At 43.5% G+C, this 17,660-nt stretch overlaps 1 protein-coding gene across 1 annotated transcript in view; it reads right to left on the bottom strand.

Moving 5' to 3' along the window:
- Positions 1 to 203: 203 nt before the first annotated feature.
- GRIN2B (glutamate ionotropic receptor NMDA type subunit 2B) overlaps positions 204 to 17,660 on the bottom strand; it is a 397,810-nt gene continuing 380,353 nt past the window's right edge. The window contains exons 12-15 of the mRNA XM_028533474.2: positions 11,726 to 11,886; positions 10,317 to 10,504; positions 7,536 to 7,774; positions 204 to 5,180 (exon numbers count right to left, since the gene is read on the bottom strand). Of these exons, the coding sequence (XP_028389275.1) occupies positions 3,324 to 5,180; positions 7,536 to 7,774; positions 10,317 to 10,504; positions 11,726 to 11,886 (2,445 nt within the window). The 3' untranslated portion in view covers positions 204 to 3,323. The remainder of the gene's footprint in view (positions 5,181 to 7,535; positions 7,775 to 10,316; positions 10,505 to 11,725; positions 11,887 to 17,660) is intronic.

The raw sequence follows: 17,660 nt of genomic DNA, 5'->3' as shown, positions 1-17,660 counted from the left end.
CTAAGAGGATCATTTGGCCGCAGATCTGGTAATCTATTTTTTTTAAAGATTTTATTTATTTTTTAAAGGGAAGAAAGGAGGGAGAAAAAGAGGGAGAGAAGCATCAATGTGTCGTTGTCTCTCACATGACATCTGCAGGGGACCTGGCCTACAACCCAGGCATGTGCCCTAGACTGGGAATCTAACCGGTGACCCTTTAGTTCACGGGCCCGCACTGAATCCTTTGAGCCACACCAGCCAGGGCAGATCTGGTAATCTTTTCAAAAATTTTAAGACAGGCAACCAGTGCTACTTCCCGGTAGCCAGATATCACATGATTTAAAACAGACCTAGTGGAAATTTTCTGGGTGTGCTTGCAGTCCTGGTTTCCAAGGAGGGAGGGAAGGGGCAGTAAGCAGGTGGGGGCCCAGGTACTTGGAAGAAGGGTCAGAGTGGCTGAGATGGTTGTTGAACACCAGAGGGGGCTGCTGGGATATTTCTTAGGACTGAGCTTCCTGACACCTCTTAGTCACATCAGGAATGACAGGTTAACTTGACCTCAATTGCAGTTTAAGCCCTCTTGGGAATCTTTCTTACCCTGGGTGCTGACAGGGAAAACGTGCTACCACCAGCTTGACTTTGCATGGAATGCTGGTAATCTGCAGACTACTGGACCCAGGGTTTGCTTAGAGCTAATGGGACCCTGTGCTAAGGAAGCCCAGGCTGATGAGCATGAACACTTCTCACAGACTAGTAAGAACAGTGAGGTGGGGAAGCATAAACACAGATCACTTGCCCTGGCTTTTTCACAACAGTGGCCTCCACTCACATTCACTTTTTTCCAGATACCCTGAAGCAAAAGCCATACAAAACAATCTCCCCAATGGAAAATGAAAACCCATTAACAGGACACTTTCCCCACTTCATTCCCATCCCCACCCCACTCCCTCCAGCCCAACACCCTGAATACTCACAAGAGAACACTTTATCTATACAAAATTAATTAGAAAACAAAATATTTACATGTGAAATAAACACCATCTTGATTTCCGTCAACAGCGGAGACCGACAGAGCCCCCTTTGTTCTAGATTGCTGTTCGCTAGGTTAGTTGGTTTGGTTTTTTTTTTTATTTGAAAGGGGTGAGGTAAGAGGAAGAGTGAGGGGAGGAGCCCCTGACTTTGGACAGAGTCAGGGTGAAGCAATGTTTATATGGCCCTTCTCCTTCTTCCTCCTGGAGACGACTCACACCCTGTGTCCTCTCTCTCAAAGTCTCTCCTTGAATCTAAAGTAAAGCACTCCATGCTCCTCTCTCCAAGTTTGTGAGAGGTTCAGCCCCTTGCCCCCAGGCTTGTCTTAGAAAGAAAACAAAGCTTTACAAGGCCTTCAGTTGGCTTTAAAATGAAAGATACTGAGGTAAAAATCAAGGAGGAGGGTGGGGAGAGCAGTCAAGGGCAGGGAATGAGGAAGGGTAGAGAGTCAGGGCAAACAGAAGGCAGAGAGCAGCCCTGGAGGGTGTGTGACTTGAAGAGACATGGCAGCTTCCTTCCAGAGGAGGATGAGCACCTTTCTGGTTTATGTGTCCTGTGTGCAACATGGAGATCCTGCCGTCAAGCTTCCAAACAGACCCGGGGCTTTCTGGCTGCCACCTGTGTAAGGGGAGGATGGCAGGACAGCGGAACGGCCCATACAACACCCCTACCCCAAGTTTCAGGACTGGCAGTGACAAATATTCATTTCCTTTCTCAAGTTTCCAACTTTTAGTGAAAGAGGCATCATATCTGCCAGTACCCTCATTCCTGGAGTTTTTCCATATATACTTTATTCTTGACTGGTGCACTCTAGGAGGGAAAGGAGATGCTGCAGGAAGGTGGAAGGGTTTCTACCGAGGGTGTTCACACTGGCTCAATGTCACGTTCTCAGGGAGACAGACCAGTGGGGTAGCAGGGGTGCCCTCCCATTTCCCCTCCCTACTTCTAAATCTCTTCCCTTCCCTCCATGTCTCAGAGCTGTACTCAGGAGCAAGCTCATTCCTCTTACCTGTCTGTTCCCTGGGTGGTTGTGATTGATTCTGGGGGAACAAGCCTGCTCTCCTAGCTCCAGGTTAAGTAAGAAGGGATCAAAGCATTGAAAACATCCCCCTCTCTCACTTACCCTACCAAAAACTAAGCCCCTATTTTTCAAAGCCACTCACCTCCTCCCCAAACCTTGACCAGCTGAGGGTCTAAAGCTCAAGAGAGCTTTATAGAAACTTTTGCTCTCAGGTGTGGGCAAAAAAATCATGGCTACTTCTATTTCCCTTTAGCCTTCCTGGAAAGTTCTTGGCCAAAATCAGTTGAAAGTATTGGCAGCTGGAGACATTACTTTTGTACCTTGCTCTTGCAGGATTGCTTGCCACCTTTCTGTCTAGACCACAGAATCTTCTCTGTCAAGAATTTCCATTCTTCTCATTCAGGAAGGGTGAAGGGACAAGACAGCCACAATTTTAGGTAACACATGACCATCTCTGTTTGTATATAAGCCAAAAAAAAGCAGATTGCTGAGGGATATTGAAACATATGTCAGGATTGCTTTCTCTACATTTGTAGGCTATTGCCTACACACATGTATCGATTACATGTGTGCAAGTGTATTTGGACACACATACACACGCAGTCCATCCTCTCTTGCCTCTAAGGCACCATGAAAGACTGCTATGATGTACTTTTCATCATCCACCAATGACCTTTTGTTCACCACTAATGAGTCTCATGGAATAGAAGCAAGCATTTTTTGGCTTATATACTAACACACATGGCTTCCCCCACCTCTGCTTGGCACATGATCCCTAAACAGATGCCATCAAAGCACCAAGAATTTAGCAAAAGCCTCTCTTCATTCACAGGCAAGTATGCTACATGGTCTTATCTGAATGCTTTGCTGTCTCACCTAAACATAAAGATCATTTTGGGAACAGCTACCCTGTGCTCACGTGGTCTCCTTTTGCTTCTCCTTGCTTCACTCAAAGTGGGTGACAGAGTCCTTCCACGCTAGGAGAAGGCTCACAAGCCGCCACTTCCTTTCTCCACTTTGGCTTCCCATGCTGAGCGAGCCCACTGCATCCTCTCGTGGGAACAGGAATGACACAGATGGGGGAAGGAGGAGCGAACTGGAAAGGGAGGCGAGATAATGCTGGTCACCAGGGATGCCCTCCGAAACAATCAGAACTCCAGGATCCCATAAATAAATTAAAACAAGAAAGGAGCAAATGGGAACCAAGTTCACCCCCGTCACCCTCCGTGACATGCGCACCACACGCCCACAGCCCTGCCCTCCCATACCCACCTTAACCTCTCTCTTCCCTCACTCAGACATCAGACTCGATACTAGAAAGTTTCTCATAAACATGACCATTGCTGGAGCCATTGAAAGCCCTGGGGTTTTTGTTGTTAGGCACACAGGGGTTGGACTGGTTCCCTATACAGATGTCTTTCTGGAAACGGCCTGGCACAGCCCCATGAAGGGCCGAGACCACTGGCTTGTTGGTGACAAGGGCACGGAAGTCCGGCCTGGCTTTCGGCGCCCCTGCCACCGAGGGCTGCCTGAAGAAGTAGGATTTGCTGCCATGGAGCAAGCACTGGTCGTCCCCAAAAGTGGGGATGAAAGGGTTTTGCGTGACCCGGTCAGGGTAAAGCGACTTGCTGAGCATGTAGCCGCTGCCGGGGTTGTTGTGGTGGTGGTGTCCGGCAGTGGGCACTGAGGACTTGTTGTTGGCAAAGGTGCTCTCACCAGCTGGCATCTCAAACATGTGGGCGTAGGGACTCCCATCCACGAACCGGCCCTTGTCTTTCAGGCTCACGCTGCGCGGGGCCAAGGCGGCTTCTTCCTTCTGCAGGTCCACGAAGGTGTCGTAGGAGTGCTGCCGGCGGAGCTTGTTCCGGTTCTTCTTCTGGGCCTTGGAGTTGGTTGGGCTCTGGGGATACTTGGTGGTGGAGGCGTTTGACGTCACCGCCAAGGGGGCAGTCGGCTGGTCCAGCTCCTGCAGGGAGTTGTCCTCGCTGATGTCATACAGGTTCCCTGCTTTCTTGCAGGCCTCGCACCGGATGCACGCCTGCCGACCCGAGTTCTGCCCCGCCACCGTCGAGGAGTAGTTGTGCAGCTTTGAGGGGCAGCTTCGGCAGAAGTTGCCCCCGGAGCGGTCGTCCCACTCCACGTTGGTCAGGTTCTTCTCCCAAGGCGCGGGGACCCCACTGACCACACCGTGCTTGTCACCCGTCGCGTGTTTGAGGTGAGACCTGTTGGTACAGGGACCCCCTCCACTGACGGAGTCTCGCTTAAAGTCTTCGCTCCGCTCCTTGTAGATGTCGGTCAGGTCCACGTGCTCCCACTGCGGCGAGTTCTCCTTCGTGCGGAACTGGTCCAGGTAGAAGTCCCGTAGCCCTTCTTTGTCCCTGAAGTAGCGCTTGTGGTCCGGGGAGCGGGGCGGCCGGCGCCGGTAGGCCAGCTCGATCTCGTCGAACTCCCGCCGGGACTTGGCCGAGGCCGGCCGCTTCTTCAGGCTGTCCTTGTATTGCTGCTTGCGCCTCTTGGCGGCGTTGCCCTCGATGTTCCCGTAGGTGACGGTGTGCGTGGAGATGTCGGACACGTCCGAGCGGATCAGGTCGTCGTGGCCACTGTAGCGGTCACTCTTGAAGGAGAACTTGCCGTACAGGTCACTGAGCTGGCTGTGTTTGGAGGACGGGAGGCCAATGTCCAGCGGCTTCTTGCTCATGGACCTCGGCTGGGTGGTGAAGGGCGGGTTGTCACAGTCGTAGAGCCCGTCGATGGAGCTGGTGCTGCCGATGCTGTGGGGCCGGTGGTGGTGGTGGTAGTGATCTTGGTACACGTTGCTGTCCTTCAGCTGCAGGTTACCGAAAGTCCTCTCCACCTCGCTGATGTAGTCGCTGAAGAGGTTCTCCTCGCACGGAGGGTTGTTGTAGGATTTGCAGTCGGAATGCGTAAAGCTGCGGCGGTGCTCGGAGATGTCGTAGACGGAGGACTCGCGGCGGATGAAGTCCAGCGCGCTCTGCGGGGAGCCGTTCACACCGGACAGGTTCGCCATGTTCTTGGCTGTGCGGAGCAGGCGCAGGATGTTGGAGTGGGTGTTGTTCATGGTCGCGGTGGGGGAATTCATCACCGACTGACGCTCCTCAATGGCCACGCCATGGATGCAGCTGTAGATGCCCTGAAGGACAGGATGGGGTGGATTAGGTCGCCAGTGAGGCTAAGAGGTGACTGTCAAGAATCCCCGCGCCCCCACTACTAATTGTCTATCTGACGATGAGAAAAGTCAGGGAAAAGATGAAAGACAGTCTAATATACTCACAAAAAGATGTGGCTAGAAGCTTGAATGATTTGCATTTAGAAGTCTCATACCAAGAGCTAAGGTCGTGCCTGGCTATCTGAGAGGAGGCGTGACTATACCAAGTGACTTGAGCAAACAGGATAAAATTCCAAGACATGACATGACATTGTTGCCTTGACTCCCTCATTGAATCACACTGATTTTCCTTTCCATGCCCAGGGTTTCCCATCTTAAAGATGATGCCATGGTACCAGCATCAGCCAATAGCAAAAAGATTTTCAGCCTCCTGGAAATCAACAGCAATGCTCCACAGATGTGGAGACTGTTCTGCCCTGGCTGGCCGCTCTTGGTTGGCAGTAAAGCACAGGGGAGCTCAGTGGCTCACAATTGCCACTCTTTTCCAGCGCTGACAAATTCTGAGCAGCTTTTAGAATTTTGATCATCAAATAACAGCTGAGCAATTCTCTTCTTGAGCCAAGCATGAACCAAACTCACAAAGAGAATGAGGAAGCCCTAGGGTCAAAGATGGATTTTTCTCCTGCTGTGCCCCACACCGTAGGAGGGAAGAATTGGGACAGATATCTAGGGCTAATAGGAATAAATAATTTCCTTCTTGAATTCTCTCTAGCTCCTGGTTTTCTTCTTATATCTTCTCACTCAATCTTACCATGAATAATTAATCTCTTAGCAAATTAGTAATGATGGAAAACTCCCTGTGTACAGGGCCTTAAAGAATAGCACCCAGGAGAGGGAATGGGTTGGGTTTGGGTTGAAAGTCAAGCCAACCTCCTGCTAGTGTCTTGCTCCCTGCCTTCAAAAGTGGACAAATTTGGAACTTTTCTCCCTGGCATGGGAAAGTATTTGAAGAGGAGGTTGTTTGAATTGGGCCTTGAAAAGAAAAGGATTAATGTGAAAAGGGAAGTTGTCCCTGGATGGGGATGAGAGGAGATAAGGTTAGGAGGGAGAATGGCAGCTAAATAGTGTAGAAGAAAGGGTTAGATGAGCTGAGCCTCACTGTCCCAGAGGATAGCGGCAAGGTAGCCTTTCAAGCTAGGGTTACGCTGTTTTCTTTCTCAGGTCTCCTTTCCAGCCCTTCTTAATTATGGCCAGGAGAAAATGCCAAGCATTGTTCCTGGACAGGGGCACGGATTAAATAGAAGGGCTATGAATGGGATTTCTATTACAGGTCACCAGCTCCCATTGTTTCTGCCATCACCCTACCTAGGACCTTAGGGAGTGGCCACACAAAGAAACAACATGACTTTGGGACCACAAATTCCATCCTCCTGCTCCCATGTTACTGAATAGCCTGAATCAACTAACAGCTGGAGAGGAAATTGCTCTCTATCACCAAAATACTACAGGAAAATGATCAAAAGATGGAACAATTTAATGAAAAATCCATTTTCTTATGTAACTCCATTTGAGCCAAAGTTGGTCATATCTGAAATCCAGATCTCTATTCTAAAAGGACTTTTGAGTTCGCCTCTCATGAATGAGTCCCATAACCTCATTAACAAAATGAAAAGAATCCCTCATCCTCTTTTTTTTATTCTTCTCCGTGACCTTCTGTTCATATTTAAAACTGTCTAAAATCCTCAGTTTGGACTAGAAATGTAGAAGAAGCCTAAATAAAGAACAACTTCAGAGTTATACTTTGCTCCAATTAAGAAAGTTTCTGGAATGTAAATTTCTTATGGGTCAGGACATATTTCTGAAAGTTCTGTTAAGTTCTTTAACTCACCATAACTCATGCATGGTTAAAACATAGAGGGGAACAATGAAACAATAATATGCCTTTGTGGTTAGACTAAGAGAAGACACATTACATTTCTCTATTTAAATAGAAATACAGTTTTTTTTAAAAAAAGGATTAAATGATTATTATAGTCTATACAGAACTAACTAATGGTGATGAGTGCTCTAATGGCTAACTAATGGTGAATGGCACTTGTTACAAGGCCAAATTTTTTATTTTGATAGATTTGCCAGTTCTTATTGATAATCAAATGCCCAAACCCCACATAGAAAGCCATTTCTTGAAGGGAAAAATAGCATCACCTGTTTTTTGAGCCACTTGAAATTAAATCATGCAACTCTGTGGGGAAACATGATGTAGTTTCTTGCTTTAGCAGCCCAGGCTGGAGTTAGTGCCCTCCTGGGTCTCTTCCTATCGCACAGTACTGGACTAAGCTGCCTTTTACAGGCTCCAGGTACCTAAATCAGCCTACTTACTCTGCTGATAGAGAAGACCATGCCAGGCTTGCCGGAACAGACACCCATAAAGCAATGCCGGAATTGCCAATAGAAAAGGTGTTCGCAGATGAAGGTGATGAGGCTGAGAGCCATGGCTGCCCCCAACATGTAGAAGACGCCTGCCATGTTATCAATGTCCAGCTGGCTGCTCATGACCTCATTCTTCTCATTGTGGCAAATGCCAGTGAGCCAGAGAGCTTCCAACTCCTCCATCTCCCCTGGAAATGGGGCAAAGAATAGGTGAAGAGACGACAGAGCAGAGGAGTAAAGACAAGGGGAAAGAGGGGTGTTGGGGAAGAGAGAGAAAAACAGGAAAGAGAAGGAGACAGGGAGATATACAGAAAGAAAATTAATAGAGAAAGTTAACAGTAATTTTATTAATAACATCATGTATATTCTTCAATACATTCAACAAGTATTTATTGAGAACTGATGATGGTACTGCAGATCATACAAAAATATGAGACATTAACTCTGTTCTCCATCGCCTATCCAGTGTAAGTTAGTATATAAATACCCAATATGATAAGCTATAAACAAGTAATGAGAGTTCAAATTAATGAGAGTAACTTCATGGGTGGGATGGCCGGTAGGCATTCATGAGGGCGATAAGACTTGGAGGTGGACATGGTGAATGGGTGAATTTTAATTTATATTGTATGAAAAGGCACTCCAGGCAGCAGAAATATCATGATCAGTGGGAGGAAGGTTGGAAAACAGAAGGTTTATTTAGGCAAAGGCATGCAGATCAGTTCAAAGAGAACACAAATAGGCAAAAGAGGCTGAATAGAAAAGCGTTGCTGAGGGCTTGAGCTTCAGACTAAGCACTCTGCCCTTCATTTGTAGACAGTAAAAAATAACACCATCAAACAAGAGATTCAGAAAACTGCTCTTAAAAACACTGCTTTAAAAAAAAACCCCAAAACCCACTGGGTGAAGGTAGGAGAGAAAATGATCAGCAGGGAGATTCACTGATTCCCTAGGGACCCTCAGACTCACTGGTCTTTTCTTGCAGAGGAAACTATAAACATGGAGAGTAAAGGGGAGTAAGCCTGATTTAAATGTGACCACGAATTCAAGCTTGCCTCCTTTTAACACTGCTTAAGTGAGCTTTGATGAACTCAATTCATGTCAGGTTTCAACAACTTTTATCCACTTCACTGGCTACTAGGACTTAGGAAGGTAGAAAACCTAGAGAAAGGGACATGAAAGAAACCACATGCCCTTGAATGCATCTAATTCTAGATGAGCAAAATTATGAAAATTTCATGAAGAATATTGCATGTTCCAATAGTTTTGGTTTGGTTAAAAATTTGAACTTTGCATAGTCTGGCTAGAGCACTGGTCACTTACATGAATCATCTCTGCTTTGTTCTTCCTCTGAGATAGGCTCTGTTATTGCCTCCAAGTGACAGCTACACTAAAACTCACAGAAGCCCTTGCACCAAAATGTCCAGTTAATACTCTAGCTGTAACCTCTCTTCTTTCCAATGTTAATCAAATCACTTGTTATTCATTTCTTTGATCAAACTATGATTTTCCAAACTAATGGAGCAACCAACTTCCCCTGGGGTCTGAAAAATCCAGCTGTGCTCTTCTCCCTCTTATCTCATCCATAACAGCAAGATTCTGCAGATGTAATTTAGAGAACTGCTTGAATGACAGCCTGTGGGGCCAAGTAGAGTCAAGCTCCACCACCATAACTGGGTTAGCTTATGTGGGGCTAACAGGAGGAGGAGATACTTTGGGCAATAAAGTGAAAAGGGATGCAGAAGACGTGCTATAATGACATAGGAGATGAGCTTTTCTCAAAGCCAGTTGGCTGCTCAGTCTGCTGCCAGAATGGCACTGGGGAATACCTTATGGTGTCTGCCTTCTATCCCTTCCATCTAAAAGAGCAAGATGGGAGAGAGGGGAGAATGAGCACATGGCCACAAGTTGATTTCTCTGCTCTTTCTCTGGGCACATGAAAAGCAGAGATCTTTCCAAAGCGCCATCCACTTTGGCCCCATGTGAGATGATTGTTTGGAACATCTAATATCAGCTTATCTTATTCCCTAAAGGATTGAGCACAGCCTGCAACAATTCCAAAACATACTTCCTTAATCAATTACTTTAATCTTCGATCCCACCTTGTACCCTGTTATGGGTCGAACTGTGTCCCCTAAATTCTTACGTTGAAGTCCTAACCTCCAATACTTTGGAAGGTGAACTTTATTTGGAAATAGGATCATTGCAGATGTAATTAGTTAAGACGAAGTCATTCTGGAATAGAGTGGGCCCCTAATCCAATGTAACTGATGTCCTTAAAAAAGGGGAAAATCAGACACATACATGTAAAGGAAAAACATGCACATAGGGTGAGACCACCTGAACTCGAAGGCGGAGATGTGATAATGTGTCTACAGCAAAGGAACTCTAAAGATTGGCAGCAACCCACCATAACCTAGGAAGAGGCATTGAACAGATTTTCCACAGCAACCTTCAGAAGAAACCAGTGAACACTTTGATCTTGGACTTCTGGCCTCCAGAACTATAAGACAATACACTTCTGTTGTTTAAGCCACTCAGTTTGTGGTACTTTGGTATGGCAGCCTTAGGAAACTAACACAAACCCCCAGATCTCACAGTATAATGTGACTTGCTTTTCTGGAAATACTGGCAATACAGAGGCTAGAGGAATAGAGAAAGAAGAAGGGCTGATGTTTCGGACTGGCCATCAGAAGAGACCAAGAAGGCACTTTCCCGTTTTTAACTCACCATCTCCGAAGAGTTGCAGGATAGCAAGGTCCACCTGGCGCTTCCACCCAGAATCTTTTTGGATGGCAATGCCATAACCAGTGGAAGCAAAGACCTTCCCACTGCCAATGGTCACCAGCTTGCAGCCTTCATCTCTGCCTGCCATGTAGTTTAGCACTGCTGCATCATAGATGAAGGCATCCAGTTTCCTGTGCAAGAAAGAAGCAAACCAACCAAATCCAGTGGAGGAATTTTAGTATAAAACTATCTATGGGGCCATTAATATGAAGCAGTAGGGTCCAGAAAACTATGGGGAGAATTGGTCCAGAGAAAGGCTCAAGTTGAAACTCAGACAGGACCTAAAGCCTAAATCCCAGGCTATTCTTTGTGTGATTTCAAGTCAAAAGGAGGAGTTGTTTTCCTCCTACTGGGAATGACGAGAGTGTAACTAGGGCCTAAAGCCAACTCATAAGCTGTGTCTGAAAGGGAGAGGAAGTAAAAAGGAATCAATAAAAATAATAACAGAAATAATGAAAAGTAACCATCACAATGATAACAACAAACAGCATGGGTTAGATTTATATAACATTTTTCATTTCTCAGTTCATTACAGTCCAGAGTGGGATAAGTGTAGGTGTGTGTGTGTTCCAATAGAGGTACAACGCTATTTTTGTGGTCAGAAAGGTTTCAGCATTCTGTTGCGCACACAAGGAACAACGAGCGGCTGGAGTGGCAGCAGCACAGGCTTCTGTTAAGAGTGAATGTGTGAAACGAACAAGAGAGTGAAAGATAAAGAAGTCAGATCTCTCCAATTTTTACACATATCTAAGGACTTCATTTTATGAAGGGGCAGGAAAAAGTAGGTTTATAGTTGTTTGTGTGGTAAATAATACAATAAAAATAAATAATACAAGAGTAAACTCTGTGTTTTGCATACTCACAGCTGTAAACTTACTTTTGCCCTCCTCTGTATATTGTGCTTTGCAAGAAGGGAATATGTAGGGAAGTGAGTAAGACTAGGGGTAAGAGCAGGAAGTCATAAATCAATGTATTTCTTTAAATTTATTTTTGTTCAATTACAGTTGTCCCGCATTTTTTCCCATTGCTGTTCACTGACCCACTCCTACAGTCAATCCCCAACCCATTGTCCATGCCTGTGGCCCCTCTATACATATTTCTTGACTTGCCCCTTCCCCTACTTTCTTCCCTCATTATATAAATCAATGTTTAAAACCAACATTTAAGCACATCAGAGGTACAGGAAGAAATTCAGACATAACCACATGGGTGACAGAGAGGTCTTCTGTTAGCCTAAATCATTTAATTTAGAAATCCATGAAGACCAAGTGAAATCTTCTTTGCTGTAATTTTGTATGTTTAACAAATACGAGAAACATATCACAGACTCTGAGCTTGAAAGCAGTTCTTACCCTGTTTTCAAGGAGAGCAATGCATCATCCACACCCCTCTGGTTGAACTTCCCCATGTAGGCATGCATTTCTGCGTAGTTATTGCGAATATTCCTCTCTGTGCTGCCATTGGGCACAGTCCCGAAGCGAAAAGGGGGTGAGAAGTCATTAGGTCTCTGGAACTGGAGAGGCAGAAAGGTAGATAAAGAGAAAGAAAATACTTTAGAAAATGTGAACAGATGTTAAGTTAGCATTAGTGGATTTACAGTGGAATGGACCCAACTATAGTTCACTGAAGGCATTAGCCCTCACCCGGGAGCAACAATTGCTATCTAAAAGTGGACTTCAATTCAGCCCAGTTTAATACATATTGTTGAACACTTTCTATTTGCCTAATCCTGACTTTAATCTATAATCCATGTGTTCCCTTTGTGCACACCACACAGTACTAGTAATGATGGAAACATGCTGTTGGCTCAACTGTGGTGCACTAGTCACCTTTATTTCTGAAAACAGTGTAAAATCTGCTTCCATGCCTCCTATTTGGGGGCCTAAATATATTGTCACTGCACTATCAAGGCCATGGAGCCTTGATGAGGTGAGCTACATTGTACTCTTAAAAATAATTTGTTGGGTATCAAATATGATTTGCTAGGGAATTTTCTCTTGACCTTCCCTGGTGCATTTAAAGCTCATATTCATCTACATAAGTTGTAGAATAAATTTAAATATCAAACACAGTTTTAATTAGGTTCCTTCCCTTGCTTAAGAACTGAGAGTGGCTCTCTGGTGCCTATCATAATAAAGTGAAATCTCTTGGATTTTCACCCTTATGACATCAGCTTTATTTCTGGCTATTGCCCTGCAATGACTAAGTCTGTGGGTTGCTCCCTGAACACATAATTTGTTCATTTGTATCTTTATAGCTGTCTCTTCAGCACAAACTCACCTTTCTCCCTAGGCCAATTCATGTTCTCGTCTCAAAAGGCAAAGCAATTTCTCAGGAAACTTTCCATGAGTTCTTTCTTCCATTAAGTCTAACCAAAAGTGACCCACTGGTACTTGGTGTTCTTGGTTTAGATCACTGTAATTCATACTACAAATTCAATTACTCTTCAAGTGAGCTGGCTAAGTTATGAGAGCTAGTTTCTGATGCAGTCACTAAGAATTTAAGCTCTATGCCTGAGGCAGGCACAGACTGATGACCAGCTCTGCCGCTTACTACTGTGGGACCTTGTGCAAGTGACATGAACTCTGTGCTTCATTTCCTCATTTGTAAGAAAGAGACAATAATGTTGAGTTTTCATTATTGTTGGGAGGATTATATAATGTATAGGAAATTCTTCACACAGTACCTGCATATAGTAAGTGCCTAATAAATAGTCTCAATAAGTGTTCCTTTGATTATTTTAATTCATACTTATGTTCTGTACTCCCTAGAAAACTTAATACTCTCCAAGCATCTCATTCTATTATTATAACAATGAACAGACCGAATATGACCAGAGTAGCTCTGTTGTGCCTTGGCATAGGAAAAGATGCAGATATTTTTAAAAATCTTCTTGGTTTCAATACTATACCATGTACTTTGGAGATACATTTGAAAGTCTAACCTGCCAACTCAGGTGTATTCTGAACCTTTGCAGAATCCTGTGCTTAGAGTCGTTCTTCCTCCTTCCCTTGATCTGAGAAGCTCAAGAGCTTCTCAGCATATGGGGTTCATGGACAACAACATGGCACAGTACCCGGAACCATAAATGCATCTTGATTGCTCAGAGTTGGCCACAGCCAAAGATAGTCACACAGTGGTATTAGGCAATTTGTAATGCATCAAAGACCACTACTTTCTGACTTCAAAAGCCCCCAGTCAGACTTACCATGGTGCTTTTTTGCCACTAGGAATTTTTAATTATTTTGAAAAGGGTTGTGATTTTTAAGTGAATGAAGACACTATAAGAGTCAAAGAATTTTGGGAGTTGGGTGAGCCACTCAAGGTTAACTAGTCCACACTTTTCATTTTATAAATGAAGAAACAGAAGCCTAAAGAAGACAAGCAGTTTGTTGACTGTCGCACAGTGGCTGTGATGGCTAATATTATCAGGGCTCAGTTAGCTTAATTAACAGTACTCCTCGCTGTCTCCAGCAGATAGCAAGTTTAAAGAGAATAGGGATATGCTTTATTGGAAGAGACAGATACCAAAATGCTATGGATATCATTGTCAATTATAACACTTCAGATGTTGGAAAAAAGGTACCTTCCAAGTCAAAAGTAGAACAGATACCATGGCAGGCAGCAATGTAACCAAATAAACTCTCTTTAATCAGTAATTTTTACTTTGCCAGGGCAAGACAACCAATGCTTACAATGACTAACATACCCTAGGGCTCAAAGTATCTTCTCAAATACCAATGAAAGCTGAAATCATGTCTAACACAATTCTAGTATAAATTATTATATTCTAGTTTTTTGAAAATTGGCAATCCAGGTAAGGTATATGGAACACTTTTTGATTAACCAAATGGAATCTGGCACCCAGAGTGCCTCACTTCCTGGTGAAGCTAGATTATGGAAAGGTTCCATACTACTCTTTAGTAACTTTGAATTTTAAGTTATGTTTTGATTTCTAGATGCTGTTTTATAAGCATAAGCCTGAATAACTAAAAGCTAAAGAAGAGATAGAGGACCTCAAATATTCAAGAAAATTTTGAAAAAGAACAAAGTTGAAGGACTTCTATTACCTGACTTCACAACTTACTAATTATAATACATGACAGTGTGGCATTAGAATAGAAATAGTGAAGAGATCATTGGAACAGAATAGAGTGCTCACCAACAGACCACACATGTGTTGCAAAGGTAATTCAGTGGCGATAGGACAGTCTTCAACAAATGGTGTTGGAAAAATTAGATACCCACATGCAAAAGAAGAACTTCATTCCATGCCTCACAAGATACACAGAAATTAACTCACTGATTGCATACCTAAATATAAATCCTAAAATTATAACATTTTTAGGAGAAAAATCTTTGTAACCTTGAGGTAGACATTGATTTTTTAAATACAACACCAAAAGCACAATCCATACACACAGCACACACTGAACACAAACTGGACTCCATCAAATTAAGACTTTCTCTGAAAAACACAGCATCATGAAAAGACAAGCCAGGGTCTGAGAGAAAATATCTGAAAATAAATTAAAGCAATTAAAAAACTAAAGAAATTAAATAAAAACATAGCAAGACTCATATAGTTAAAGCACCTTCCATAAAAACCCACCAGAGAAAGCAGTCAGCACTGAACGAAGGAGAAGGCAGTCCTGGGGAAAGCACTGCTCTTTGAGGGAGACAATTCGGATTTGAATTCTAGCTCTGCTCTGATCAGCTGTACGAACATGGGCTAGTTACTTATATGCACAAAGCCCCATTTTCCTGGAAGTATTATTTTAAATAAATAATAAGATAATATATAGGAAACAACTAACACAATATCTGGCACATCATGAAGGCTCAAAATTATTAACCACTTTTATAAAGATGAAGTTCTAATATCTAAAATTGTCTTATGTTAGGCAATGTTCCTTAAGATTGAAAACTCTCATTCTCTAATTTATTCCTTAAAGTAGGCCAGTCTGGGGACCAACAGGGAGAGAGCACAATTGCCTCAAAATTAGCCAAAGCAGAAGCAAAAGTGAGCTTGCCTTTTCCTTTGAAAATTCATGTCCCAGCTTAATGAGGTTTAAATAAAACATAGGTTTATAAAAATAATCTGCTAAATACCCAGATGCTTCCCCAAAATGCCTTATAATAAAACTCGTTTCAAGCCATGAGGCATTGTATGGCATTTCCTTAGCCTGAGGGTCAATCAGTGCTCTTGGGGTTCTGAGAACGACAAGAGTTCAGTGCTGTCAAGAACTAAAAGTCCATTTTACAGGGAGAACTCCAAGAAACAATTAAAAAAAATTTAACCCAATACATCAAGGAGACCAGCATTGGATTAAAAAACTCAGTCTAATGTTATAGTGGGGGATTTTATATGTATTTTATTTTATTTTATTGCATTGCATTGCATTGCATTTATTGGGGTGGCATTGATTAATAAGATTACATAGGTTTCAAGTGCACATCAGTATGAAAACGTGCTCTGTCTAGTGCATTGTGTGCCCACCACCCAGAGTCAAATTATCTTCTGGTCCCCTTTACCCTTTCTGCCCCCCAACCCCCTTCCCTCTGACCCACAGATACATGAAAAGGTGTTCAACTTCACTAGCTACTAAAGAAATGCAAATGAAAAATACAATGAGATACCACCTCACAGCTGTTAGAATGCCATTATCAACAAGACAAGTAATAACAAGTGTTGGAGAGGCTGTGGACAAAAAGGAATCCTCATCACTGATGGTGGGAATGTAAACTGGTACAACCACTATGGACAATGGTATAGAATTTCTTCAAAAAAATTAAGCATGGACTTACCATATATACCCAGCACCCTTCTTTCGGGTATCTACTGAAAAATTTGAAAACAATTATTTGCGAAGATAGATACACCCTATATTCATAGCAGCATTATTCACAGTGGCCAAGACATGGAAACAACCCAAGTGTCCTTCAATAGATGACTGGATAAAGGAGATGTGGTGCATATGTACAATGGAATACTACTCAGCCACGAGAAAGATGAAATACTGCCACTTTCAACAACATGGATAGACCTTGAGAACATCATGCTAAGCAAAATAAACCAGTCAGAAAAAGCTAAGAACCATATGATTTCACTCAGATGTGGGGTTTAAAACTGAAACTTATATACAGTACTTCTTACAGTCACTTGTGGCCAATATAGGGCTTCCTTAAACTTGGAGTCCTTTCCCAGAATTACCCAGATTAGGATTATCTTTAAAAAGCAGATTAGATAGGGGAATAAAAACACAAAAAAGAAGGTACCTTAGGGATCAGCCCCATTTCACTGAAGAGGAAACTGTAGCTCTGAAGAGGCCAAGTAACTTGTTCGAGACCACGTGGTGAAGTAAGAGGACTTGACCCACAGGAGCGGAGCCTTTCCACTGCAGCCACAAATGCTCGCCCACAAGTCCTACTCCCTACTCATATCAAATGCCACCTCCCACTTCCCTCTGGATTCCACACATGCTTTCAGCACTTACTGTAAGCACACACTTGCACAAGGGCAAAACAATGTCAGAATGTTAAGAGAACTGCATCTCACTTGACCCTCCTGGAGAGCGGCAGAGAATCAGAATCCAGCCCTCTAGCTGTTCACATTATCATCTCAGTCCCCGATCTTAATGACCTCAGAATGAATTGGTCTTGGCAGCCACCCTAGAAGATAGGTGCCAGGAGTAAAGGTCCCTGCCCCTACCCAAAGATGACCAGACTTGAGGGCTTATGGGCTGTTACGGCTGCCTTCTCTCTAGCGAGCCTCTTACGCAGCCTGCTGCAGGGAGAAAGGGAGAAGGGAAGAAGTCAGGGAAGTGGGGATCTGGTCCATTTCATTTTATTTATTAAATAAATATGTAAACTGACTTTCCTATGTATAAGGCATTATTAATTCAACACCTATGTATGTGCTGGGAATAAGTCAAAGTATCTCCTTTAACTGTGATAATTAAAATGCATTAATTTATTTGGCAAATATTTACCAAACATCTATTAGTGCAGATGACTATATCAGGAACTGAGGATGCAAGATGAAAAAAGATAGAATCTGTTTTTAAGAAGTTTCCATACCAGAGTGTTAGAGATCTAAGCATTCATTCATTTTTTTTAATCATTTAGTTTTTCATTAATTCATTTGCCTAGTCATTTAGTCTTTAATTCATACAGACATTCAGCAAGTGTCTATTGGCATCTGTCATATGTAGATACTTTTCTGCGTGCTGAGGATGCGGTATTACAGAGAATAAGACACTGCCTTCAAAGAACTCACATTGTAAA

The sequence above is a fragment of the Phyllostomus discolor genome, chromosome 2 (assembly GCF_004126475.2).
Source record: "Phyllostomus discolor isolate MPI-MPIP mPhyDis1 chromosome 2, mPhyDis1.pri.v3, whole genome shotgun sequence".
In the NCBI taxonomy this organism is placed as follows: Eukaryota; Metazoa; Chordata; class Mammalia; order Chiroptera; family Phyllostomidae; genus Phyllostomus; species Phyllostomus discolor.
Note: the sequence above shows the minus strand (reverse complement) of the source record. Positions and strands in the feature narration are given on the sequence as shown.